The 26463-nt window shown below is 40.8% G+C and overlaps 1 protein-coding gene across 1 annotated transcript in view; it reads left to right on the forward strand.

Moving 5' to 3' along the window:
* The window catches only part of RORA (RAR related orphan receptor A), a 539694-nt gene extending 513231 nt beyond the window's left edge, over positions 1-26463 (forward strand). The window contains exons 4-11 of the mRNA XM_077828529.1: positions 11140-11281; positions 13036-13431; positions 17479-17600; positions 21711-21843; positions 22516-22623; positions 24629-24739; positions 25619-25731; positions 26299-26463. Of these exons, the coding sequence (XP_077684655.1) occupies positions 11140-11281; positions 13036-13431; positions 17479-17600; positions 21711-21843; positions 22516-22623; positions 24629-24739; positions 25619-25731; positions 26299-26463 (1290 nt within the window). The remainder of the gene's footprint in view (positions 1-11139; positions 11282-13035; positions 13432-17478; positions 17601-21710; positions 21844-22515; positions 22624-24628; positions 24740-25618; positions 25732-26298) is intronic.

Raw genomic sequence — 26463 nt, forward strand, 5'->3', positions numbered from 1 at the left:
AGTTCCATGGAACATGTCATCACCCTAGGGTCCATTCCATTTTCAGTGGAAAAAGCAGGGTTATTTTTTTGGTTTGGTTTGGTTTTTTGGGGGGGAGGGTGAAGACTAAAAACAAAAAACAGTTAGTTTAGCTCAGTATTTGTCCTGTCCAGATGGAGTACAGCAGCAGTCAAGGGTTTTTTTTACTGAATGAAGACACTGGCTATTCTAATGCAAGAGAAAACCCCTTCATGTGATTGATCAACCTCACAAAGGTCTGTCTCTGTACTCTGGTGTACCTCTGTCCCCAGTGCTACCTGAGATACGAAGTCAAGAAAGCCACAACCAGTTATAGTCATTGTCCATTCAAGCTGTCCCAAAGTGCATGGTTATCCTGACATCCACCTTTGAGACACAGGGCATCTCATTTTACCAGTACCTCTATGGCTTCTTATCAAAGTCTTATTCATGTGAAGTGGCAGCCCTTCAACACTCTACCTTGGCTTTCCATTGAATATCAAGTCAAGCACAAGGTCTCTGTCCTTATTTTCAAGGTTGTCAATAGTCTGGGCACAGGATATCTAAAAAAATCACCTAAAGCTCCAGGATGAAGATTATGGTCAACCTTTCCACGCCTCTGGCTCAGTGGAACTTTCTGCTGTAAGGGTAAAACTAGTGTTCAGGAGACAGAGCTTCCTTGGGGGCTGGTTGCAGACTTGGGAACAAATTCCCACAGGAACTAAGGATGATCACAAACCTCACCACATTCCAAGTACAAGATGCATTTCTTTGACCCACTTTCTCTAACATAAACATGTAGCAGCATGACTGTATGGGGAAAAAAACACCACACTGCACAAACAGTCCAGTCTCCCATTGGGAAGAGGATGAAAGCAAACAAGCCACACATAGTATAGTAGGCACATTGCCTAAGGCACTGTGGGAAGGTCCTTAGACACTATGGTGAAGAAGATAGAATAGAACTGTCCAGATCTTCAAGACTCACTATTCTGTCAATGACCAGAATTGCTCCTCCATCCAGTCTGAGAAGCTCGTTCACCTAAGAGTTCTTGGGCAAACCTCCACAAGAAGAGCTTTTGGCAAAGCTAGCAGGTCTCACTTTACCAGTGCCTTCAGCTAGTAGATGCATGGCCATCTGCATGGAGACAGTACTCTGAGCAATGCTGCTTCTCCTCCTCTGCAAGATCCCCTGATCAACCATTAGAACTCACCTGAGCAGACATAAGTTCATTCATTGAGAATCCCTCCATCAGAATGGCTATTCCTTCACAAATGTAAATCCCTCACTTATTGAAGGACAAGGAGGTCCTTGTCTGAATCTCCTACAATCAGAATAATGATGGATGCCAGCCTGACAGTGGGGTGTGTAAATGGAGTCCCATATGGGTCAGGCAAATGGTTTCCCCTGGTCTCCTATGCAGTGAAGAATGCAAAACTTAATCTTCTCTTGAGAATCCCACCAGGTCAGCCAAGCTAATGGTGGGGAAAGCAAAAGCCCTCCCCCACCCCAATAAAACAAAGGCCCAAACAACAAAGTGAGGGATGTTCTCCTGTTCTTGGAGCATTAGGACCACAGGATAATAACTATGTACAGCCAGGACAACTAAGCCTACACGCACTTGAACCAGGTGAATAATATCCTGCTTACCTCATTCATGTCCTGCACTCATTAGTTTTGGGGCTAAAATGAAATATCGTGTCTGCTAGGTATCTGCCACTCTGGGTGTGTTCATATAGTTCTCTTCTTTAAAAAGGCAATACTGCACTCAGAGTTCAAATCTTCCTAACCTTGGTGAAAAATGTGGGAGTGCTGGTGGGGATGACTGCGTTCAGAGTATAAATGATCATGGCTTAAAAAATGTTTAAAATCCTGTGCTGTGGCAGATGTAAAGGTAAAGAAGGATTTTGTTTGTGTTACACTCTTCCACAGTAGAAGCAACAAAGTCTCACTGAAGAGAGCAATTTTGGGTGGGGGACAACTTGGTGTATCTTGGCTTCTCTCAGTGTGAAACAGTTAGGTACTATTTCCTCACAGTGTGTTTTCCAGCTTTTTGTGGCTGTAATCACTGCAATTTTATATGTTCTTATACTACTCTTCACATAATCTAACCATTGATTAAAAAAAAAAACAACCCTAAATTTTAGTTGTTTCACACTCTCCTTTGATGGTGCAGCTATTAAGGTAGTGTGGTCCCAGTCCTGCACTGTGATACTTGGGTAGACTCTTGTACTAATACAAAATCCAAGTGAAGTCAGGGTCCTAAATTATCATTAAGTGAACAGAAGTGCTACTACCCTCTCAAGCCAGTCTTGTGGAAAATGATCTCCAATAACAGCAGCAAAGTTGGATGGTTTTGTCTCTCTCACTATTTTCACCCCAGTGTGGTGGGCACTTCAAAGCCAAAATGGAATTGTTTAAATGCTAACATTATTAAATACAAGGAAATTAAATGCAAACATCTACGCTAATGTAGCATTAAGATTCCACATCTGAAACCACAAAAAAGCTGTGAAGAACAAAAGTTAAGATTCCAATAGCAATGTTAACGTGGCCTAATTCCCCTTTGCAGTGCTGTAATTATTACATTTAATAATACTTAGAAGTGTTTTCTGTTCAGGTTTCAATTTTTTTTTTTATTATATCCTTTGGCATTTTTAATGAAGCCAAGTTAATGCTGCTCAGGAATCTTTCATTTCCTAACTTCTTATGATTTTAGCTGTTCTACCTTAATCTAGTGATATTTATATTTAATATTTATTTGTGTTTTACAAAGAAATAAAAACCTCACTGAACATTTGCAAGCCTCCTGCCGCTTACTTGGGCTTAAATGCCTCTTTTAAAAAAAACACCCTCTTTTTTGGTCAAAAAAAAAATGAATTTCCTCATCTGTCTATTGCTAATGTCCTCTGTGAGAGTTAATTTACAAAACATGTTTTAGGGTGAAGGGAAGAAGGTACCTATCTCTGTAATACTTCCAATTGTCATTTTTTTGCTTTGTTGAGCAGTATTAGACAGAACTGAATTTTCATTTGTGATTAGTAAACACAATCCTTGAAAATCTGCTGGGTACAATCATTAGAAGAGGGAGAGTGATTAAGTGCATCATCTCCAGCTTTGTCCCTAAACACAGAAACTATTTTCAGGTAATACTTGATATTCTAAATTTAATTCCTGAATAGCTTGTAGGGACTTACAGTGAAATACTTTGATACTGGGAAACAGAGTTTTGAATTTGAAAAGGGTTAGAAGGCTTAGATTTTCAGTAAGTATCAATAAACACCAATTTCATCAGACATATAAATTGAAAAAATATTTCCATCAATAATAATCAAAATTTACACAAGCAAAATAAGATAAAAATGATGCCTGAGAATTTAGAGTTTGATTTAAGGATAAATGCTTTGTATATTTTTTATGTGAGATGTTGACAATTTGTGTTTTAAGTTACAAAGCTTTAAACTTTTGAATTTAACATCTGTCATTAAATATTTGTCTGACACACACACACACACACACACATTATTTCCCACAGCTGTTAAAATTTAAATTGAAAAATGCTTAGAAATAAAGATTGATATCTGCTGAAATTATGAAAAAATAAAAATCGAGCACTGCCATGCCTACTTCTGAATTATGCCCTTAGCGCTCTGGATACAACTAGTTTCAGGTTCTTCTCTCAGTGGTGACAAGCTCATGCCTAATTTGCCAGTTAATACACAGGTGTGGCCACTCTCCTTACTTGAATGCATACATTCAGTTTCATAACACCATTCACACAGGGCACCTGAGGGCATTTCTTGTACTTTCAGAAGTTTAAAGGCACTCAGCACTCACTCTCTTGGCACTCTTCAAAGCTGTGAGAGTTGTTTCAGTAAAAAATACAACTGGAGTATTCCTATTGTTGCTTTGAAGGAAAATACTTTTGTTTTTCTTTTCACTTGGACTTCAATTTATGCATGAATTCAGCTAGTTCTAAGTTCTCCGATTATTAAAAAAAAAAAAAATTTTTTTAACTTAACTCTGAGGGTCACATTGACTTTGGCTATATTTGCCTTTAAATCCTGTTTGGAAGCTGCTTTTTTCTTTTTTTCTTTTTTTTTTTTTTAAATACTGTTCTGCCTAAACCAGTTTCTAATAAAAACTGGTGAGGTGTTATGGATGGAACCTAATCATATTATAAACTGGGTTTATTAGGAGCTTTGTATAAACTGGTAGACACTGTAGGAAAACCTGTCTCAAATGTAATTACCAGTTTTGTTTTTTGCATTTGTTTCCAGAGCTGTTAAACCCTTAATCTTTATGAACAAATACTTACACAAAAATCTTTCCCCTTGAAATCTAAAAAATAATTTAGTTGCCATAAAATGGTTACAAGTACAGTTGGAATATGTTCATCCTCTTCATGTAACAATTATCTCTTGTTATGTTTTTAAAAGAAATTTGAAGAGTTTGGTTTAAAATCGGAAAGGATTTTCCCTCAGAATTGTTAGTTGCTGAGAATACTGCAAAATGTAATGGTACGTGGATGTCTCTAAGTATTCGCCATAAATCATGGGATTATGAATAAGTCTTAGTTGTCACAGGCTTGTGTATAATCATTCCAAAACGTCTGCCATTAGTATGCAGCAAGGCAGCTGTCAGCTGTTTTCTTGTAATTAAACAGCCAATGAGCAGCTAATTAAGACATATGTGTATACAGAAGTGGAAGAGGGTAAGCTAATGAACTGTAGGAATCAATTCATTAAATGAAAATTGTCAAAAGACCAAAACATGAGATCAGCATTTCAGCCTGTGCCTAGCCGGAAAGGGAACCTATAAAGTAAGATTTGTGACATCAGGGAAGCACAATTGAATTTCTCCCCTCCTGAAGAAGGAACCTAAACCAACATGTCTATAATACTCACCCATTAAATAGTAAAGTTATTGAAACTATTAATAGGTTTGGTGAAAACTGATATTTACATTTCAAAGTTGCTTTTTTAAGAAGCTTGTATCCAAGCTGACAAGCAGATGAAAAGTTCCCCTACACTTTTTTCCCCAAAAAACTTGATTTTTTGGCACTCTATGAAAAAACATAGTGTGCTGTGTATAAATAGGAATTTGAAAGGCAGAGTTGAAGCTAACATTCAATTCTGCTCCTCTCTGTTCTGCTAGAACTATTTTAATCTATGTATGCAAAAAGAGACTTTAGGATGAGATCCTGCCATCATTTGAAGTTGATGGGAGTTTTATATTGACTTCAGCAAGGCTGGCATTTCACCTTCGGTGCAAACTATGTAGTACCAGAAAACCCTGAACCAAATTGTGCTGTCAGTGACACCATTGTGAGCTTTTAGGGAGGGTCAGGATCTGTCACTTATTTTATATCTTTGTATGATGCCTTGCACAGTGGAGCTTGTATAGGGGTCAGTCACAGACAGTGCACCCCCTCATGACCAAGCACAGTGGAGCAGCCACTTGGACTCTGTAGCCCCTTGTCGACAGTCCCCTCCACGACTGTGGTTGTTTGACCCTTCTCACAACTCAGCCCTCCAGCCAGGTCACTTATAGTTCACACCCTTTCTAGCGTAGTGGAGAGTCCAGCAAACAGAGTCTAATGGCCTGAGGCCGGGTCTTCAGCCTCACCCTGGGCTCAGTAGTCCTTTCTCCCTTGAGGCAGGAAGGCTTTTACATCCCTTTTCCTGCGGGCAGGTAGGGGAACCAGGCCCTCTTTCTTCTCTCCTCTGGGTTCCAGCCCAGGGACCCTGTAGTAAGCAGCTAAGGTCTGCTTCCTCAGACTCACTGCTCTTCCCCTGGTTCTGGCTCCTTACACCAATTCCTGCCAGTTTTGTGGCTGATACAGTCCCCTCAGGCTCACTACCAGCCGCCTCCTGCCTGGTTTGCAGGCTCTTATCCCAGCTGTTGATGATCCACCAGTTAGGTACAGCTGAGGAGCTATCTACTCTGTCTCTTGACCCTTTGGTGGCTGTGACAGTATGGAGTTTATACCCTCCATCACAGGACCTAACTTGGCTATGGCGTTTAGGAGCCATACTGATGGTAACAGTAATTCTGAGAGCATATGGCTTCTAGCTGGCCTCCATCAAAAATGTTAATGTATATTCTATTTTTCCCCCATACCCCTGCTTTCCCTGCAGGAAGATCGTGACTAACTCAACACCTTTGACAAGACAGTGCAGATTGTACAAGAGTAATGTATATTGTTGTGTTCTGTTTTCAAAGAAAATTCCAAAGAACTGTAATTGCTTGTAATAGCTCTTTGATGTTAGGGTTTTCACACATACATTTGTAATGATGTGAGTCCAAAGGGTTAAAGAGTTCTAAGATAATTGGCAAAAATATATAATTAATGACCCTGGTCATTTTTTAACAAAAAACAAAACTCCACTCAGGTAAAATTTGGCTTCTCTTTTTTTTTGTTTGCCCATCATTAATTACAACCCAAACCCCTAACTGGAACATTCCTAAGCTCTGGGGAAGTTTGGATCCATTTCTGAAAATTGTGACTTGGGCTTTGCTGAGCTTTAAATGCTGTTGTTGTTTTCAGTAGACACACATAGTATAGCACAGTTGATCTTTAAAAGCATTACACTACATTCATCGGGTGTAAACAGCAAATGCTTTTAAAGGTCTCAGTTGTAGATGGCATGGTTCTTTAGGCAGTGCTGCACTGTTGAAATCTAGTTGCAAGCTGTAACTTAGTTGATAAATTGTACACAAAAATGTACTGGGCAGATATGTCTCTAGGACAAATCTAGAAAGAGCAAAAAGCCCAGTAAGTTTCTCAGTTACAATATTGAAAAATAACCCTCTGCTTGAAACCGATCCTTAGTAGCCATCCACAGACTGTCCCCATATAAAAAGGCTAACTGGCAATGTAGCCACCCACAACAAATTGTCTGCTTGCCCAAATTAAGGATTTACCCAGAAGAACGCTATCATTCTTCCAGTTGCATGCAGGGCCAAATTAACTCATCACTGGGTCCTAGGAAAACACAATGTGGGTCTCTCTAGTGAACAGCTAAACTAGATGCTCCAGTAGTAGGAATGTGTTTGTATTAACCCCATCCTGACCTGCACAGCTGCACCAGTGATCTGTTAACACAAGCACATGGGGCTCCTGTGGCAGGGTTGTTGCTTAGTTAACTCTCTCCTATCCAGATCTATTTGTGACTGGCTCCTGCTGCACAGACACTTCCCTATTTAACCCCTTCAGGTCCGCCCTGTTCCTCCACCCCCGGACTCTCCACTGCCCTTCTACAGTTGAGTCCCCTGTGTGGACAGTCTCACTGTGTGTGCCTCTCCCCACACTTGTAACAGCTCTTGAGGCTGTTGCTGAGCAAGTCCTGTAGGCAGCAGTGAGGACATGGACTGCTGGAAGCAGGGTGAGGCCAGGCAGGCTCCTGAGTGAGGCGCCCTGGTGCAGGAGCTGACCCAACCCCCCACGAAGTGGCAAAGAGAAGCAATGCTGGCTGCCTCACTTCCAACTCAGGTTTGGCCTGGTCACCCATTTGTCATGATGGAGGGGTGACTGGGCCAAATCTGAGGGAGTGGTATTGCTACCTGGCTGATGGGGTCACTGCACCACTCAGTTTGGACTCCCCTCCCTACTAATTTGGGCCCCAGGCATGTGCCTAGTTTGTTCATGTATTAATTCGGCCATGGCTGTATGATCAAGTTGCCTTGCAGGATCCCAGTGTTTGGCAGTAGGAGATGAAGACATAGCACAGTTCATGTACCAGGACAAACATTAATGCACCTACGAGAATGGGCAGTTTGGGGAACTGGCTGGTTTAGGGGTCCAATAATGGGAGAAGGGGAACCTTTCATCTGTCACCAGTAAAATTGATATCCAGCCCAGGGAGTCCTGGTCCCATTTTCTAGTTGGCAGGTATCTACTTGCACCCTTACTAGGCATGTTACTAACAATGCCAGTGAGCATGGAGACTGAGCTATCTTCTTGGTCACTGAAGTGTCAGGGCCCTGGACTTCAACTGTCCTTCAGATAACAAAAGGGCTTCAGAGCAGTTTCCAGTGATGTCGGTCCAGCACTATTCATTACAACTGTGTGAATAACTGATTTTTTGGTTTGCTGGCAGTTCTGAAAATTCACAAAAAAACCCAACTTTGTGTCAACCAAAAACCAAAATTTTTCAGAATTTTCTGTGAATTAGAAATCAGAAAAAAAAAATTCTTCAGGTCAAACAAAATCTTCTGTTTAGTTTCTAGGCATTTTAAAACTATATATATAATATAAAGCAACAAAAATGAAGGGCAGGGACTGGTCTCTGCCCAACTTTACTCCCACATGAGTGCATCACCAGTGGGCTGTTGGATGTTTTGAGGTTAGTCTCTCTCATTCTCTCCCATTGAAGCAGTTCCATTTTGTAAAAATACTTAAATACTAATTGGGCCGGAGACAGAGAGTAAAACTGACTCCATAGCCTAGTGGTTAAGGCACTCACCTGGGAGAGGGACACCTAGATTCCAGTCCCTGATCCAATAAATGTTTGTTATATAAATCCCATTGTAAATTTAATCTGAAAAATCAGAACACTTCATTTTGGAAATGTTAAAATGAACTGTTTTAACATTCCCCATACCCCCCCCCCCAAATTTTTTTTTACTGAAACAATTCACCAAAATTGACACAAATTTGTAAAATGTTTTGGCCAGCCTAAATCTGCCACACACACACACACAGGTTTTGGCTGAAAAAGTTCACAAACACTAAAGTCACTTAAAGCTCACTCTTGAAGAAACAACCAGGGTCACAATAGAGAGGCGTGGCTGATTAGAGACAGCACTACAACACTACAGGGCTGAGGGAAGGAACCTTCAGCTCCCACTTTTTTTTTCAGTATGAGGACATCTTCTAGGGCAGAGGTGGGCAAATTACAGCTCGTGGGCCACATCCAGCCCACGGGACAGTCCTGCCCGGTCCCTGAGCTCCTGGCCTGGAAGGCTAGCCCCCGGCCCCTCTCCTGCTGTCCCCCGCGCAGGCAGTGCTCTGGGCCACGGGGCTGCGTACTCATGCAGGGCAGTGCAGCAGCGTGTCTGCCTCTGGCGCGGCTCCCAGACATGCTGCTCTGAGCGGCATGGTCCGGGGGCTGAGGCCGGGGGGTTGGATAAGGGGCAGGGGGTCTTGGGGGGAAGTCAGGGAGCAGGGGCAGTTGGATGGGAGTGGGGTTAGGGGCGGGGGGTCCCGGTCAGGGGACGGGGAACAGAGGGCAGTTGGATAGGGCAGAGGTTCTGGGGGGTGGAGTCCCAGGGGGGCGGTTAGGGGCAGGGGTCCTGGGAGGGGCAGTCAGGGGACAAGGAGCAGGGGAGGGTTGGATGGGTGGGGAGTTCTGAGGGGGGCAGGAAGTGGGAGGGGGCGGATGGGGGCGGGGGCCAGGCTGTTTGGGGAGGCACAGCCTTCCCTACCTGGTCCTCCATACAGTTTTGCACCCCAGTGTGGCCCTCAGGCCAAAAAGTTTGTGCACCCCTGTGCTAGGGTGACCAGATGTCCCGATTTTATAGGGACAGTCCAGATATTTGGGGCTTTTTTTTAATATGGGCTCCTATTACCCCCCACCCCCATCCCGATTTTTCACACTTGCTATCTGGTCACCCTAGCATCTGCAGTCAGCTACTCTTAGATATAAGGGGAATAGCTGATGTAGGACTCTGTCCTCACCTTTCTGTAGGTTTGGTTCATGTGATTTTGCATTGTGCATTGACTTAGGGTCATGTTCTTGTCTGCAAGAGACCGGCTGGGAAGTTGCTTCCTTGTGATGCAGAATTTCTCCATGCTGTTTGTCTCACTTGCTTAGACACCAGGTGCATGTGCCAAGGTACTTTAGGATTTGGGCTTCAAATAAATAAAACATTGGTAAATATCCAATAATAATTAAAGGGTGCCTAGCCTTTCTGAGGAATTATTTTCTCTGCAATACTGTTCATTAGTCCATTATGTGTTAACGTGAAACTAAAATACTGAGTTCACATATCTGAAATGCCTCTTTATGGCATTCAGCACCACCTCAGAACCCTTGTGAAGTAGGTATTATACACTCATGCATGCACATTTATGAGTGGGGAGTCTGAGACACAGAGATGAAGTGAACTGGCTAGGATCTCAAGGTGAGCCAATGACAGAGTGGGGAATTGAACCAAAGAGCCCTGATAACCAGGACTATGTTGTAACCACTACCCAGGCTCTCATTGTTTTTAACGTTTTCTTGCGGATATGACCCTGGTGACTGTCCATTACAGAGAGTTCAGAAGAACAGAAAACACCTCACTGAGTGAAAGAACTTACTTTAGCAACAAACTAGAAAATCCATCTCTTCCCCCTCCCCATAACGAGTTGATCACATTCCTGACTGAGAGAAGCTCTGACCATCTACCTCCATCTTTTTTCTGCACACACACACCTCTGTGATTACACATCAAGGTCTGTCATCCTCCCATCCAAAAAGAACAGAATGGGATGTCAGAAGAACAGCTTAATCTGCCAAGGAGGTAGAGCGGTAGGATTCTGCATTGCACTCCCTCTCCGTGGTCTGAATGTGCTGTCCCTGCTACACGCACACCTCTGTGATTACACATCAAGGTCTGTCATCCTCCCATCCAAAAAGAACAGAATGGGATGTCAGAACAACAGCTTAATCTGCCAAGGAGGCAGAGCGGTAGGATTCTGCATTGCACTCCCTGTCCCTCTGGTCTGAATGTGCTGTCCCTGCTGAGCAGGAAAAACCGGGAATGGCACCTAGATTTTCCCATGGCAGTGAAAAACACCTCTGCTAGGACACTGGCTGGCCAGGAAGTTGATCTTGAAACACTTTCTCTTACTCAAAAAGGGTTGTTACATTTGTGTTACAAAAGTATATTAGAGAATCTCTGAAAATAAAGAAGAAATGTGTAAACTCTTCCTGCCTCAGATTATTTTTTCATTTAAAGTTTTTTGGGGGATTTTTTTTTTAGAAAAGAAGTATTTTTTTCTCAGGGGAAAAAAAGTTAGCTCTTTAATTTAATGAATGGGCTCCTCTTAAACATAATTTTCTATTAAGCATGAATACCATTCAGAATCTTGCCTATGGTGTCCTATGAATCCAGTGATTGATAGCATCTTGTATTTTGCAATTCTATCATAGGGCTTTTTCAGGAGGAGTCAGCAAAGCAATGCCACGTACTCCTGTCCTCGTCAGAAGAACTGTTTGATTGACCGAACTAGCAGAAACCGCTGCCAACACTGTCGATTGCAGAAATGCCTTGCTGTGGGAATGTCTCGAGATGGTGAGCGCTGCTACTCCAGGGTTGGCATGTGTAAAATAATACTTAGTACAATGCCTGCTCAAATAAATCCTAATGTAGGACTTTAACATTACTGAATGCTATGTTCATATCTGAGAATACCCAGTGGCTTTTATATACTGTATTCTGTAATGAAAATCTGTCAGTGCTATCAGAGAGCTAAACAGTTACTTGGTTTTTTTTCTCCCCATTTGCTATAGTTGCCGACTAACATGCTTGTCCCTGGTCACCCCATGAAGATGCCACTTTTAGTCTAACTGTCCTAACATTTGCTCTGTGTGTTTTACACCCAGATTCTTACTGTTGAAAGTAAGACTCTAATCATTAGATCAGTGTAGACCTGAATTATTTACAATTCATGAATGAGTCAAATATTTGGATATGTACAATGTGTGAGAATGGAAGAGTAAAATTGCAGAATGAAAATACTTAAAATATTTTTTCTTGGCAAAGAGAGAAACCTTATAACTTCCTTTTAAACATGATAGTTAATGTCTTCCTAAGACAAAATGTTAAGTGCTCTCCATACTAAACCCACCTTGTATGCATGCATGACAACTTGTATGCAATAAAATGGATGGGCAATATTTCACGTAACACATTTTAAGGACATTACAGAATACAAGACCAGATTCGCAACTGATGTAAATGAGTGCATCTCCATTGATTTAACTGGAGCTGCAGCCACATTGACCAGCTGAGGATCTGGCTCAGTCAATATTGTCAGCAATGTCCCATGTCCATAATCCAAAATGTTCTGAAAACAATGCACTGTTTTGTGCACATAATAAATGGGACCCTACTGCCTTTGACTTATTTTTTATGTTGAATTAAATGCCTGACTGTTATTTAAAATCTCTAATGGTTGGTCTCATAAGTGGCTAGGTTTCTTGGAGTGTTTGACCTGATACAGAAACACACATGCTGATAGTTTTCTTCCCAAAAACATGAAGCCTTTATAGCTGAGATAGGTCCCAGAAAATGTATAGCATGTTCTTAGGAAGTGCTGTAATATGCAAAACCACTGATGCCAAGCCAACACAAGTCTTTTACTTCTGATTTTAATGTGCAAGTTCATGAATATATCTTTTCATGCAGCATATTTATCTTGTGGATTTATTTACTATAAATCATTGACTAAATGTTTTTGTTTATCACACTGACAGACTTGGAACACTAATAAATGTCTGTTGTCACAAGATGGCTTTATAGTTTTTTCATGCGCCTCAGTCCTGATTTCTATAAAACTTGCTATTTGAGCCTCTCGTGGACAGAGCCCACCAGTTTATACCTAATCAGATGTTGGCTACACTTATGTGTGTACATGCAATAGGAATTGTGCTATTTGTGTTATACCACCAAATTTCATTTTTAATTGTCGTCCAACAGTGATCAGATTTGACTGCCTGGATGTTGTAACTCTGACATCTGTAGAGGTGAACCTGGAATGAATATTATCTATTATTTATACAGTTGGAGAGCTAATGAACTACCAAAATAACAATAAAAGCAAATGGTTAAATTAAATGTTTTATTAACACTGTCATTTAAAGAATATAAGATGTAGCAGGAAATGTGGTAGTTAAGTTTATGAGTTTCCTGTGGGTACCTGGAGATACTTGCACAGATCTAGGTTTTCGGAATGTGTTAGTCACTGGTATCTAAGCACTCGGGATGGTTATGGTGCAGTGGTGATGATGTATGGAAATAAAGTGTGTTTTGTGTATGTATTTCAGCTGTAAAGTTTGGTCGAATGTCAAAAAAACAGAGGGACAGCTTGTACGCAGAGGTGCAGAAACATCGAATGCAGCAGCAACAGCGAGATCACCAACAGCAACCTGGAGAGGCAGAACCACTGACACCAACATACAGTATCACCACCAATGGGCTAACAGAGCTACATGATGACCTCAGTAATTACATTGATGGGCATACCCCTGAAGGTAGCAAAGCAGACTCTGCAGTTAGCAGCTTCTACTTAGACATACAACCTTCTCCAGATCAGTCGGGTCTTGATATTAATGGAATCAAACCAGAACCAATATGTGACTACACACCAGCATCGGGCTTCTTCCCTTATTGTTCTTTTACAAATGGGGAGACCTCGCCAACTGTGTCCATGGCAGAATTAGGTAATAAGAGAGAAAAGTTTCCATTGTAATTGCTTTAATACCCTTTGGATTCAGAGTAACACATTTAGCCTTCTGTGAATGCTGCTCTGAAATTACACACAGCCTTGCTGTTTTCGTACAGCTGCAAGAACTGCTCCATGAAGCGCTCGGCACCCTGAACTTCAGCTGGCAGTTGATGGCACTCAGCACCATACAGAATCAGACCAGCAAATCCCACTGGCTCCTTGCTGGTGGGATTTGGGTGGTTTAGAATCCTATTGGAGGTGGGGTGAACCACGAATGCTGGCAGTTAGTTAAAATCATTTTTAGAACTGGGCAAATAATATTCCTTGAGTGATTTATTTGATGAAGAATAGCATTGTTTTTGTTTTAATTATCAGCCTAATATTTTTCCCATCTCTACTCCATTTTCCAGCATAAAATGAATAGGCCTGATTCTCTACTATTTTGGTGTCATTTGCAACTGTGACATATGGGTCTAGAATGCTGTTCTAATCTGATGGCTTTTTATACTCAGTTTACTCAGGTGACTCCAGAAAGTGTGAAGTAGAGGAGAATCTGGTCCCAAATTCATTAGGGAATGAATTCTAGGAAGTTCTGTTAATTTCCCTAGGGCCCTGATAACGACAGCTTTACTTAGAATGTTCTGCCCTACATTTTGCTCCCTGAATGTCTTCTTGAATACTGAACTCCACAAAAATACTTTAGTGACTTGTGTTAAGAAGGGCTCTGTAAGGTGGTTTGCCAGCATTACACAAGTGGTTTTTAAATTCCAGTTTGCTTAATTGAGCAACCAGTGGTTTTAAAATGCCTGCTTTGTTTATTTCTGTAACGTTCATGCTAAATACTCATTTACAACATCACTAAAAGTAAAACAATCTATTTGAAAAATATCATATTCTTTGACAAATCAGCATAACACAAGTTTGATTTCCCACTCCCTATTTTTTTTGTTTGAAGTCCTCCTCCTCTACTTGTGGAATCCAGTTCTCTGCAGTGTAGTTTGTTGTGACATTACAACCAGAGGATTACATCCCTGTTTCAATTGAAATAATTTGAGCCTTAGATAAGTAAAAATGAGAAGAAGAAATCGGAAAATAAAGGCTATGCCAGCAGCTTTGTCTCAGTCAAATGGTTTTGTGTTTGTGTTTTCATGGGTGATTATTAAAGGATAACCCGACAAAGGCAAGGGAATTGAAGGCTAGCTCATCCTAAGTGAGATGCTGAGTTTGGAGCCTGGCTTAAAGTTGTGGTTTATTACGTTACTTATCTTTTGAACTGGTTTGTAATATGGTTTGGCTGGCCAACATGGACAGGGCCAAACACTGTAATAACCATATTTAAGTATTTTCCAATGTAGGGTCCCTGTTCAGGAAAGTATGTAAGCATGTGATTAAATACTTTCCTGAATTGAGGCCTAGATTTGTGCTTTGCCCCTCTATCAAATCTAGCCCAGTGTATCTTGCAAATACATCCTCCTCCCCGTGCTGTCAGATGTTGTGACTAGGTTCTAATGTTGGTTTTTGAGTGTATATATGTATGAAATCGCTGCTGGATCATATGAAAGCTGTGGTGGCAACAACTACTTTATATCCTATGTTGAGTAATTTAGATGGTGTATATGATCAGCTTTTATTGAAGGTTGTAATGTAAACCTTTATTGAATTTTCTTGATCTTGAGAAAAGGCTTCAATTAGACCATTTAGCATGATGTGAAACAACCTGTTTTGTGGTGTGAGTTTATTATTTAAAGAATTTTTCAAACAAAAAAAACACAGCTTTCACAGAAAAGCTGACTCAAGGGGCCTTAAAAGGGGAGTTATGGATGACCATTCAGATACATTTTAGGGCCAGAGCTTCATGGTGGTTTACCCAGTGGAAGCACTGATTGCAGAACTGTGCAAGTAGGGGGACCAGGATTTTGCTCTTCAATAGATCTGTTTCCATGTGCTTAAATAGGGATGAGTAGGGAGATAGGTTGCAAGTCTAAGGGCAAGTTTTTTAGGCGTCTGCCTTTGAAAAACCTCTTCCCAAAATATGTACAAATCAGTTATTGATAAGCCATTCAGATGTGTTTTAACAAAGCATATTGGCAAAAGAAAGATGGCCTCTAGAATGAATATATTATATGTAGATTTCAGAGTAGCAGCCGTGTTAGTCTGTATTCGCAAAAAGAAAAGGAATACTTGTGGCACCTTAGAGACTAACCAATTTATTTGAGCATAAGCTTTTGTGAGCTACAGCTCACTTCATCGGATGCAGTTGATGAAGTGAGCTGTAGCTCACGAAAGCTTACGTTCAGATAAATTGGTTAGCCTCTAAGGTGCCACTAGTACTCCTTTTCATATTGTATGTAAACTTCCATCACGTCGAAATGGCTACACTACTACTTTAAAACTAAGGAAAATTTGAGACATTTGTATAATTTTCTATCTTGGTTCCTTAAAGACTATATTCTCTACCAAGATTTCTTTTTAAAATATCATGCCTAGAGAAAGGAAACTTGCCTTTCCCAAGGAGGCAGCCTCTATGTCAGTGTCCCAGCTGATATCTCGCAGGATGGGTCCTCTATACTTTACATTCCTTTTTAAAGAAAACATTTATCTTATTTCAAATGTTCATGGATTTAGTTCTGGAGAAAGATGCCAGTTTGGCAGCCCTGGCAAGAAGTGCTGTTTGTTCATGAAGCAGCTTACAGCACCAGCAGAGCTGTCATCACCCTACCTCCACTAATGTGCCTCCATCCTAAACTGATGCGCCCATTGACTCCTGGGCCACTCTTCTGTGGCTCCTAGTAAGGAGTTTAATTTTTTGCTCAGTTCCCCAGGTAGGTTTCCATCTCAGTAAAAACACCAAGACCACCAGCTAGTACAGTACATTACATTGAGAGCAAAGTGAAACTGTGAGTTTGCAGATCACAAGGCTTTCTCAAGTTTCCAGGGAGCTTCACCTTTACATAGCTTCAGATGGGTTTTCCTCCCTAAAAACCTATTTGGCAATCATTGTTCCTGGAAAGAGGAGCTGTTTCTCTCAAATCTCAATATGCCTACTTCAGCCCAGGTTCACCCAGACATCTTAACTAAGCTTTAAGTTGGTAATGAACTAATAACAGAGCAAATCTACCTGTTTTTGTTCATTATTGAAAATTTCCTATAGCTGCACTTGTGAACCAGTAACATACATAAATGGGTGTACATTGCCCTCTACTGGATGCTCTCCGACCACTGTGGGAACACTATCAGAGCTATTAGGATATGTATACAGTGCAGGAGTATTTTAATTTAATTTAAATCAGGGGTGATTTAATCTAGCTAGTTTGGATACCAATAGCAGGTAAGCTGCAGCAGCCCAGGACGCTAGGTACTTACTCAGGTGGCTAGCCCGCACTAAAGTCCATGCTACTATGGTTCAACTGTTATTGGTGTCTGGACTAGCTAGATTAAAGCTAGCTTGGGTATGTCTACATGTGCTGGAATCTCCACCAGTTCAACACCTCCAGTTGCAGTATAAATAGCCCTTTACAGTATGTCTACGCTGCAGTGGGGAGCATGCCTCCCAGCCCAGGAAGACAGACTCGCACTAGCTCTGCTTCAGCTAGCGCACTAAAAATAGAAATGTGGATGTTGTAGCAAGGGCTGGAGCTCGGGGAGGTCATCTGTGTCCAAGTCTGCCCAACCCCCTGGGTCCAAGCTCGGGTGGCTAGCCTGAGCTGCTCCACTCTGCTAATTTTAATGTGCTAGCTTGAGCAAAGGTAGCATGAACCTGTCTATCTGGGCTGGAGACCTGCTCCTAGCTCCAGTATAGACATACCCTCAGGGACCAGGATTTTTTTTTCTTTTACTTGTATCTTTTTGCAAATGTCATAGAATATTTTTCAAAAGAACAATCCAAGGAGCTATTGGAGTTATCAGAAAATAGATTAAGGTTCTTTTCATAATAACTAAAGTTTCTACCATAATTTCTGCAGTTCATTCTTCTGCTGGACAGGAATCACACAGGGATAGGTTTGCTCTTTTAATGCATGCCACTTCTTGCTCTCTCTTTTAGAACATCTTGCACAGAATATTTCAAAGTCACACATGGAAACTTGCCAGTACTTGAGAGAAGAGCTACAGCAGATAACATGGCAGACTTTTCTGCAGGAAGAAATTGAGAACTACCAGAACAAGGTATTATAAAATGACCAAAAAAAAAAAAAAATACAAAAAACCAAACAAACCGTATTTAGGCCTTCTGGTGTTTTTTAAAGTTGTTAATCTTATAACAGTCTGTTAACTGTTAAATTCAGCTTTTTCAATTTTCTATTTCCATTAGGAAATTTTGGTTTGTTTGTATGCAGGAGAGAAGTATGTACCCTGTACCTTTAATTTGTGACTAGTAATAAGCTGGAATGAAAAGTCACAAGTGGGTAGTGATTTCTCTGGATCTTGCATGTGGGGTTTTTACAGGTGTGGCACATACTCCTGGTTACCTATGCTTAAAGAACAAGGGTTAGAAAGACGGAGCCAGTGAGTGCCACTCCTAAATGGTAGAATGAGTCTCTGGATTAGTGAAATCAGTGTTGTCTTCCCTACGTTGACATCAAGCTGTATCAATAAATGGCCTAGTATCTTAATGCTGTATTTCAGATCCCAAGTGCTCAAACATTATGAGTCAGGTCTCAAAAAATCATGAATTTAATTTAAAAACCATAAGATTTGGGTCATGGTATTTTTCTTCTGGTTTTTGAATGTTTCATTTTCATGTTTTCACACTTTTCTCCACAACCTGGAGGGGTGGAAACTTTTTTTTTTAGGCTGAGATTCTCTTAGAATGGCCTGACTCCAGGAGCTAGTGCTTTAAGAAATGTATCAAGTATCATGAGACTACTGTTAAAATCTTGGAAGTTGGCAATACTGTTTGATAAAGCTGAAGTTTGGATAAAAGGTTAGCTGGGTCAGGCTCAATCAAGAGCCTACATGCAAACTGATGTGCAATTTGGTATTACCCTTGGGTCCATTTCAACATTGCTGCTTTCCCAGATTCTTTTAGTGTATATGTTTTGGAGTATTTGTGCATTTTATTTGTGTGTTAACCAGTTTTGTAATGTATTTTTTTGTTGTGCATTTGGTCCCTGCCTTGTGTAAGGGGAGATGTACAGTTGTGCTGCCCAGGGAGAAACGTTGGGAAGAAACTGGCTATCAGCCAACTGGAATGAGGGCAGTGTAGTCTAGTTGTTGGAGAAGGCAGCAGGCCTAGTGGTCGGGGTCAGAACTGTAGTCAGTAGCCAGGAAACAAAGCCAAGGGTCTAACTGGAAGGCAGGAACTGGGCACCAGAGTCGTGGGTCAAGCTGGAGCCTGTAGTTAGAAGCCAGAGCCAAGAGTCAAATCAGAGGGCAAGAACTGGAGAGGAACTGGAGTCTCAGGCAAGACTAGGTGCAAGACAGGAGCAGCAGAAACCCTGTAACACAGGGGCAGGCACACTGGTGGGCATGAGCATTGCAAAGCCAGCGAGCTGCTGCTGGCTTAGAAGCCAGCCTCAACAGCAAATCAGGTTGCGTGGCTAATCAAGCAGCCTGCTGCAGGCCAGCTGTACTGATGAGGGGGCTTGAGACTAGCTCTGCTGCAGGCCCTCATTCTTGACACTGGCTTTCTGAGTCATACTTCCGTTCCTGCTCCTCACGCTTGGGGACAATCATTCTACTTCTAGCCCTAAGCAGAAGTATAATACTCATAACTGTGCAGCCCGAAGGCACCATCATGATCACCTAGTCTGACCTCCTGCAAGCTCCAGAAGTCTCCTCGCGTAAGGTCGATTCTCCATTCTTCTGATCATCCTAGTAGTCCTTCTCTGCATCTGTTGCAGTTTGAATTCATCTTCTTAAACATGGGAGACCAGAATTGGACTTAGTATTCTAGATGAGGTCTCACCAGTGCCTTGTATAATGGTAATAACACTTCCCTATGTCTACTGGAAATACCTTGCCTGATGCATCCTAGGTTCACATTAGCCTTTTTCATAGTCACGTCTGATAATCATCCTGTGATTGACTGATACAGCCAAGTCTTTCTCCTCCTCTGTCACTTCCAGCTGATACATCCTCAGCTTACAGCAAAAATTGTTGTTGTTAGTCCATAAGTAAATGACCTTGCACTTCGCACTATTAAATTTCATCCCATTTCTGTTACTCCTGTTTTCTAGGTCATCCAAATCTTCTTGTATGATATTCTGCTCCTCCTCCATATTGGCAACACCTCCAAACTTTGTGTCATCTGCAAATGTTACTAGCTCATTTCCATTTTTTTTGCCAAGATCATTTAATGGAAATGTTAAATAATATCAGTCAAAAGACCAATCCCTGAGGATTTCCATTAGTAACCCCTTTCTAGCTTGACAGTTCATCTTTCAGCATGACCCATTGTAGTCTCTCCTTTAATCAGTTCCTTACCCACCTTTTGATTCTTGTATTAATCTCCATCTTCTCCAGTTTAACTAATAATTTTCCATGTGGAACTGTATCAAATGCTTTACTGAAATCCAGGTAGACCTACTGCATTTCCTTTGTCTTGAAAATCAGTTATCTTCTCAAAGAAAGAGATCGGATTGGTCTGGCACAATCTACCTTTTGTAATCCCAGGTTGTATTTTATCCCAATTATTGTTTACCTGTATGTCCTTAACTACTCTCTCTTTCAAAATTTGTTCCAAGACCTTGCATATAATTGAGCTCAAACTAATGGGCCTGTGGTTTCCCAGATCACTTTTTTTTTCCCCCTTTCTCAAATATAGGTACTGTACTTGCAATTCTCCAGTCATAGTCTACAGATTGATTAAAATTCCTTGCTATTCAGCTTACAATTTCCTGTGCCAGTTCCTTTAATATTCTTGGATGGAGATTATCTGGGCTACCCAATATGGTCCCATTATGCTGTTTGAGTTTGCCTGCCATCTCATATGTGGTAGTTTCTACTTCCAACTCCTTGTTCCCATTAGCCACCCTGCCACTGCCCCCAAGCTCCTCATTACCCATATTAAAACTAAGGCAAAGCACTCATTTAGGTGTCGGGCCAAATCTAAATTCTTTAATCTCTACCCCATCCTCAGTGTTTAGCGGTCCCACTTTTTCTCACTTGTTTTCTTTTTATTTATCTGGCTTAAAGAACCTTTTACTCTTGGTAAAGGACTCAACCCTTCTGCCAGCTCAGCTACACTGGCCAGAGCTTTGGGAAGTGCAGCAGAGGCTCTGCCCACCATTTGATGGGTGAGGGAAGGGAAGGATTGCCCAGTTCTCTGCACTTCCAGCCACAGTGCAAGGAGGCTGCACCAGGGAATAGAATGCAAGTGTCTTATTCCTGTTTTCATTCTTGCATGACAATATAGGGCCATGCTGTAATCTGGCCCCTAAATTGCACTGGCTGCTTAATATGTAATGTGCAAGGTTAATTATTATTTAAGATAGTGCATTTCTGTTTGGAGAATAAAATCCTAGAACTGGGTGTAAGGATTCCTGGTTTCTGTTTACAGTTTTGCCTTTGAGTCACTCTGCAACTGTGGACAAGTCACTTAATTTCACAGTGCCTTGGTGTACCTGTACAATGGGTAGCACAGTGCTGTCCTCCTCAAAGGGGTTTTGTGATGCTTAATTAGTGTTTGTATTTCCATAGCACCTTCCATCTGAACGTCACAAAGCACTTACCAGTGAAACAGTTCTTGGGAAGTAGTATTAAACCCACTATTGTTCAGATAAATATTTCTTGTGTTCTCTGCAGAACGTTTATCGTATTAAAAAGTCCCAGTTTTTATACTACATAGGTAGTTTCATTCTAAATTGAGGCATTTGTGGTGCAAATGACTGGATACCAATACCATAAATAATATGGGATATATATATTTTAAGATCTCCTTGTTATTTGATTTAAATTCAGTAGGAAACAGAGTACTTGGTAAGAAGCATGGAATTGTTTTTGAGAGCTTAGTTATGTCTGTTGGGTCCAGTTCTGCCTTCTGTTGCACGCATACAATTCCAGTGTAAATCACTGGAAGCAGTACCCAGGCGTCTGAGGGGAGAATCTGTCTCTTGAGACAAGAAGTCCCAGCCTAGATCTCACTGCCAACAGTAAATGAGTGCTGCATGTATACATATGCCTCTATGAGGCTTGTTTACCCTCTCCGCCTCCTAAATTGTACTCATGAATGTTGGCGAGGGTTGGGAGCTCTGCTTTGCTTTTTAACTTCATTTTCCTTTATGAAAAGTGGCTTACGCAAGCTTGAATAGTGATTTATCCCTTTCTCTTCAACAGCAGAGGGAGGTAATGTGGCAGTTATGTGCAGTCAAAATAACAGAAGCTATACAGTATGTCGTGGAGTTTGCCAAACGCATTGATGGCTTTATGGAACTGTGTCAAAATGATCAAATCGTGCTTTTAAAAGCAGGTATGTTGGTGAATTGAGGCCTGCTTCTAACGAGCTTTTAACCTAGGGAAATGCTATGTAAGTAAAATGATTGAAGCCAGTTTTGACTTCAGATATTTCCTTGTTAGGTTGTACTGAAAAACACAAGTTTTATAGCTCTTTCCTTGGATACATGTGTTCATCTTAGATGTTCTGGATGGAAGTGTGTGTGTGTGTATGTATCTGTGTGGAGCTTCCATTAGAAACAGTGGAAGTATTGAGTGGGTACAAATGGCTGGGTCTAGAACATAACTTAGATTTCTGATTTGTTTTGATAACAGTGAATAGCTCTTTTCAAGGTAGAAGTTCAGACTTTAAGGAAGATATTATAGAAATGATGTGGTTTACAAATAAATGGAGAAGTTCTTATATGTTCACCAGTGTAAATCCAATTTAATTGCCTTGACTTCAATGGAGGGACACTGGATTTATTCTAATGTAACTAACTTTTTAGAGATTTCTTTTAATGCTCATGGTAAATCAAACCGTTCTCAGTTATAACTGCAGAAACCACTACAGTACTGGACCTATATTGAATGCAGTCTAGATTACATTTTAAAATCCCTTTTTAAAAAGTTCTTCCATTTTGTAACTGAAATCTCTGTTAAAATAATTAACTCTGTGTAATCAACTCTGTGTATTGTTTGCATTTAGGATCTTTAGAGGTTGTGTTTATCAGAATGTGCCGTGCCTTTGACTCCCAAAACAACACAGTATATTTTGACGGCAAGTACGCTAGCCCAGATGTTTTCAAGTCATTAGGTAAGAAAATCTCAAGTACTCTGTATAAAAACAAGTAGAAAAGAGGTTAGAAACTGAAAGAGGACCATGTATAAAAAACAGACTGGGACTTAAACACTGTGTTAGGCTTACAAAGGGAAAAGTTTAAAGGTAACTCAAAATCTAGTCTTGGATTGCTTATTATGTAAGGTACTATGTATGGGTCCACTTCTTAAAGTTGGTTGACTAAATTTGGGGACCAGTTGAGTTCAATGGAAATTGAAATCATGTAACAGAATGCAGAATTGGGCCCTTTGTGTTCAGATCAGGCACCCAGATATCTGTTTTAAACAGGTCAGTGCTAATTTGAATATGTGTCCAGTTTAGGCACCCAGATTTGATAACTGGAGTAATATTTGATACATTCTAACTATACAGAAAAGCAATTTCTTGGGTGAATTTGGACACCACAATGTTATCCTTTCAAAGCTCCTCGTCTTCTTTTTAATCTTTCAAGAACGTATATACACAAAGATGAAAATAACATTGCTGTGAGATTATTGGAAGTAGATCACTTGAATAAAAATTGAATTTTTTTTCAATTTCCCAGTAATTTGCCATTTTGACCTTTTGTGTATATTTTTGCCAGTTTTATCTGGGAGGTACTATTAAGTTTGTGTATGGGGTGTAAGCTGGATAAGATAACATTGAGTGCTGAAGGATAATATGGCAGTGAAGAACTGGCTGTATCATTTTACAGATATTCTGCATGTATTTAAAACACCCAAAGGTACAAAGTATGGACATGAACAGTTCAGGTAGTAATATTGTATGCGGGCTGCTAGCTGGACTCCACCAAAATATACTTTCAACCTTAACTTTTTAATTTTTTTCTCCATGAGCACCAAAAAGTCTAAATCAGGTTGGTGTATAAGACCTGCGGGGGAAAGCCCAGTTCCAACAAATCCTCCAAGGCCCTCTAAAGCGGGGCTCCCCTCCTGCAGATTGTAGGAAGCATGTGTGATAGTGGTGGTAATCTGAGTTATACCTGCATGGCAGATGGGGGTGGAAGGGAAAGGAAGAAGAGATGGGGAGGCTCCTATCCACATCAAAACCTTGCAGCACTCTGCTTTTCCCTGTCCTCCTCTCTTTCCATATGTTCCCTGTGCATACATCCTATATATGCCTCCCTCAGTTCCCTGCATCTTCTTCCATGGCTGTCTCCTCTATCCTATTTCATTTGCCCTCTATGTTTTTGGGTTCCCCTGCACTCCACTTCATCACTATTGTCCTGCCTCATTAGTGTCCTGTCTCCTCTGATGTTCCTGCTCCTCTTGGACCTTCTAGAGCTAGTCCCATTTCGAGGTTGGGAGCCACCCCTATCCCAATTCATGTCTGCTAGGTCCCCAACCCATTATATTCATGATTTTTCCCATACTCCTGCCCCACCCCACCCCCGGTCTTCTTTCTCTTCCTTCCTCCTTTTCCTACCTCACCCTCTGGCACCACCCAGCAGCTGGAGTCAGATGGAGGTCATTTTATTTTTATGAACATATATAGTACAGTTGCTCTTGATACACTTTAAAACAGCTCCTTATGCATTTCCCTGCAATCCCTCCCCAAAATACCAAAGGCACTTCCTTCATCAATAAAACAAAACCAATATTAAAATTTTAGGCCAAGTCATCTAGAGATCAAGTCAGCCAAAAATTGTTTAGATATTTGGAAAGTGTAGTGGTAGTTCACGTCTATTAAATGACTTTAAGTTATAAAACGATCTGCTTTTTACCAAATTTACCAGAAAAAGATACAAAACTTCAGGAAGATTGGGGGAAGTTGGAGGTGTATAAAAATGGCCCATAATGGGCTACTAGCTTCAACTTTATGATACAACTACCATCAATCCATACTTCTTTACAGAGAGGAGCCCTGGTCTTGTAGGTATTTCACATCCATTAGCCTCCTCCCTCAGAATAAAATAACTGTGCCATCACTTTGAAGCAGTCTCCTCAGAAATCCTGAATGATACATACCTTCCTTTTGGCAGGTTGTGAAGACTTCATTAGTTTTGTGTTTGAATTTGGAAAGAGCTTATGTTCTATGCACCTGACAGAAGATGAGATTGCTTTGTTTTCTGCATTTGTTTTAATGTCTGCAGGTAAGATGTAAAATATCACTCTACATTTGTCTGATGGAACCTAGTGATAGTTTTATTATGGAGTATGCCTTAATGATAATCTGGTAGGCAACCCGTAAGCATGTAATGTAATCACCTTCTTGTATGCCCCTTCCCTAATCATTTCCTACTCTGGATTTTACTTTAACAGATATATTTAAAGGTGGGTGCAAGGGTAATTTTGCTCAAATGAGTCATCCTAATATATGCCCAAATTTTGTTGCCCTTAGTCCCTGTTGAGTTGTACATGTCTCTGTGAATAGTTCCATTGAAACTAATGGATCTCCTCGAGGAGCAAAAGATACTACCATGTGAATAAGGGTGGCAGGTGTCCCCTGATTTGCAGAATGGTAGCTACGTTGTCATGCCATTTGGCAGCTCAAGAGTATTTAGTGTTGTGTTTTCTTAGTGCAAGAACCACAGAATTGTTTGGTTCTGCCACCTTGGCGATGTCAGATGTAATGCTCCTGGGTTGCCAAGAAGTGCACAGGAATGATTTCTTTTAAATATGCTTTTCTTAAAACTATTTGTTTCAATTGTTTTCTGCATGTCAAAAAGAAAACCTTGCAACAAAAATCCTTTGGTTAGTCATTCATCACAAAATCTCGTCATCTCCAGGATGAAAATATTGCTAGGTTAATTTTGTATATTCTGTAATACAGTCTTATGAGCATGTGACACATTAACAAATATGGTTCAAGCTTGCCGAGATCCTCTAATACCTCCTGTATAAAACTCCACTGGAATGGAAGGGAGGTTGGCAACAGGAAAGATGAATGTAGCATAGGCTCGAAGAACATTTCTTTGCATATTGTGATGCCAGTGTGCAACATCAGAAGTATTCACTTGCTTTACGTTTAGATCGTTCATGGCTTCAGGAGAAGATAAAAATCGAAAAACTCCAACAGAAGATTCAGCTAGCACTTCAGCATGTCCTGCAGAAGAATCACCGAGAAGATGGAATTCTAACTAAGGTGAGCACCAAAAACTATGCCTCATCCTCTGAACATGAAAGTATTCTACACTAGTAACAGCAGCATAATTACTGTCTAACAGCTCTCATCTGGCCTTTGTATCCCTCTCCTTTTCTAGACTTGCTTGTTCAAAATCCAGCCTGCCTAGTTTCAACCACTTCCTAAGAGAACCCAGAAGGGGGAAGAAAGGGTTGAGGTAGAGGGGAGAGAGAACTAGAGTGGTTAGAGAAATCTAATTTTAACTTTGAGCTTCATGAAAAGCCGTCAAGTGTCTCCTCTCTTTATACCTTCCCTCTCTGTTCCCACAACTACCCCAGTGAATGTTTCTGCCACACAGGTTATTATTTCAGCCCTACTACAGAAGTGGAATTAGGCCCCAAAAAAATCCGTGCTGTTTAATGATTTCCTCTCTTTGAATCAAACAAGCAAGTGCATCTTTTAGCTGCTAAAATTCATCTTTAAGGAAAACAATCAAGGTAACTAGAAGTGGTTGATCCTAAAAGCAAAATCAGAGAAGAGAGCCTGTTTTGTGTATGACTGTATTTTTCTTGTGTGTTTTTCTTCTAGTTAATATGCAAAGTGTCTACTTTAAGAGCACTGTGTGGACGACATACAGAAAAACTTATGGCATTTAAAGCAATATACCCAGACATTGTGCGACTTCATTTTCCTCCATTGTACAAGGAGTTGTTCACTTCAGAATTTGAGCCAGCAATGCAAATTGATGGGTAA

This window comes from Eretmochelys imbricata, chromosome 10, assembly GCF_965152235.1.
Source record: "Eretmochelys imbricata isolate rEreImb1 chromosome 10, rEreImb1.hap1, whole genome shotgun sequence".
NCBI classification, from domain to species: domain Eukaryota; kingdom Metazoa; phylum Chordata; order Testudines; family Cheloniidae; genus Eretmochelys; species Eretmochelys imbricata.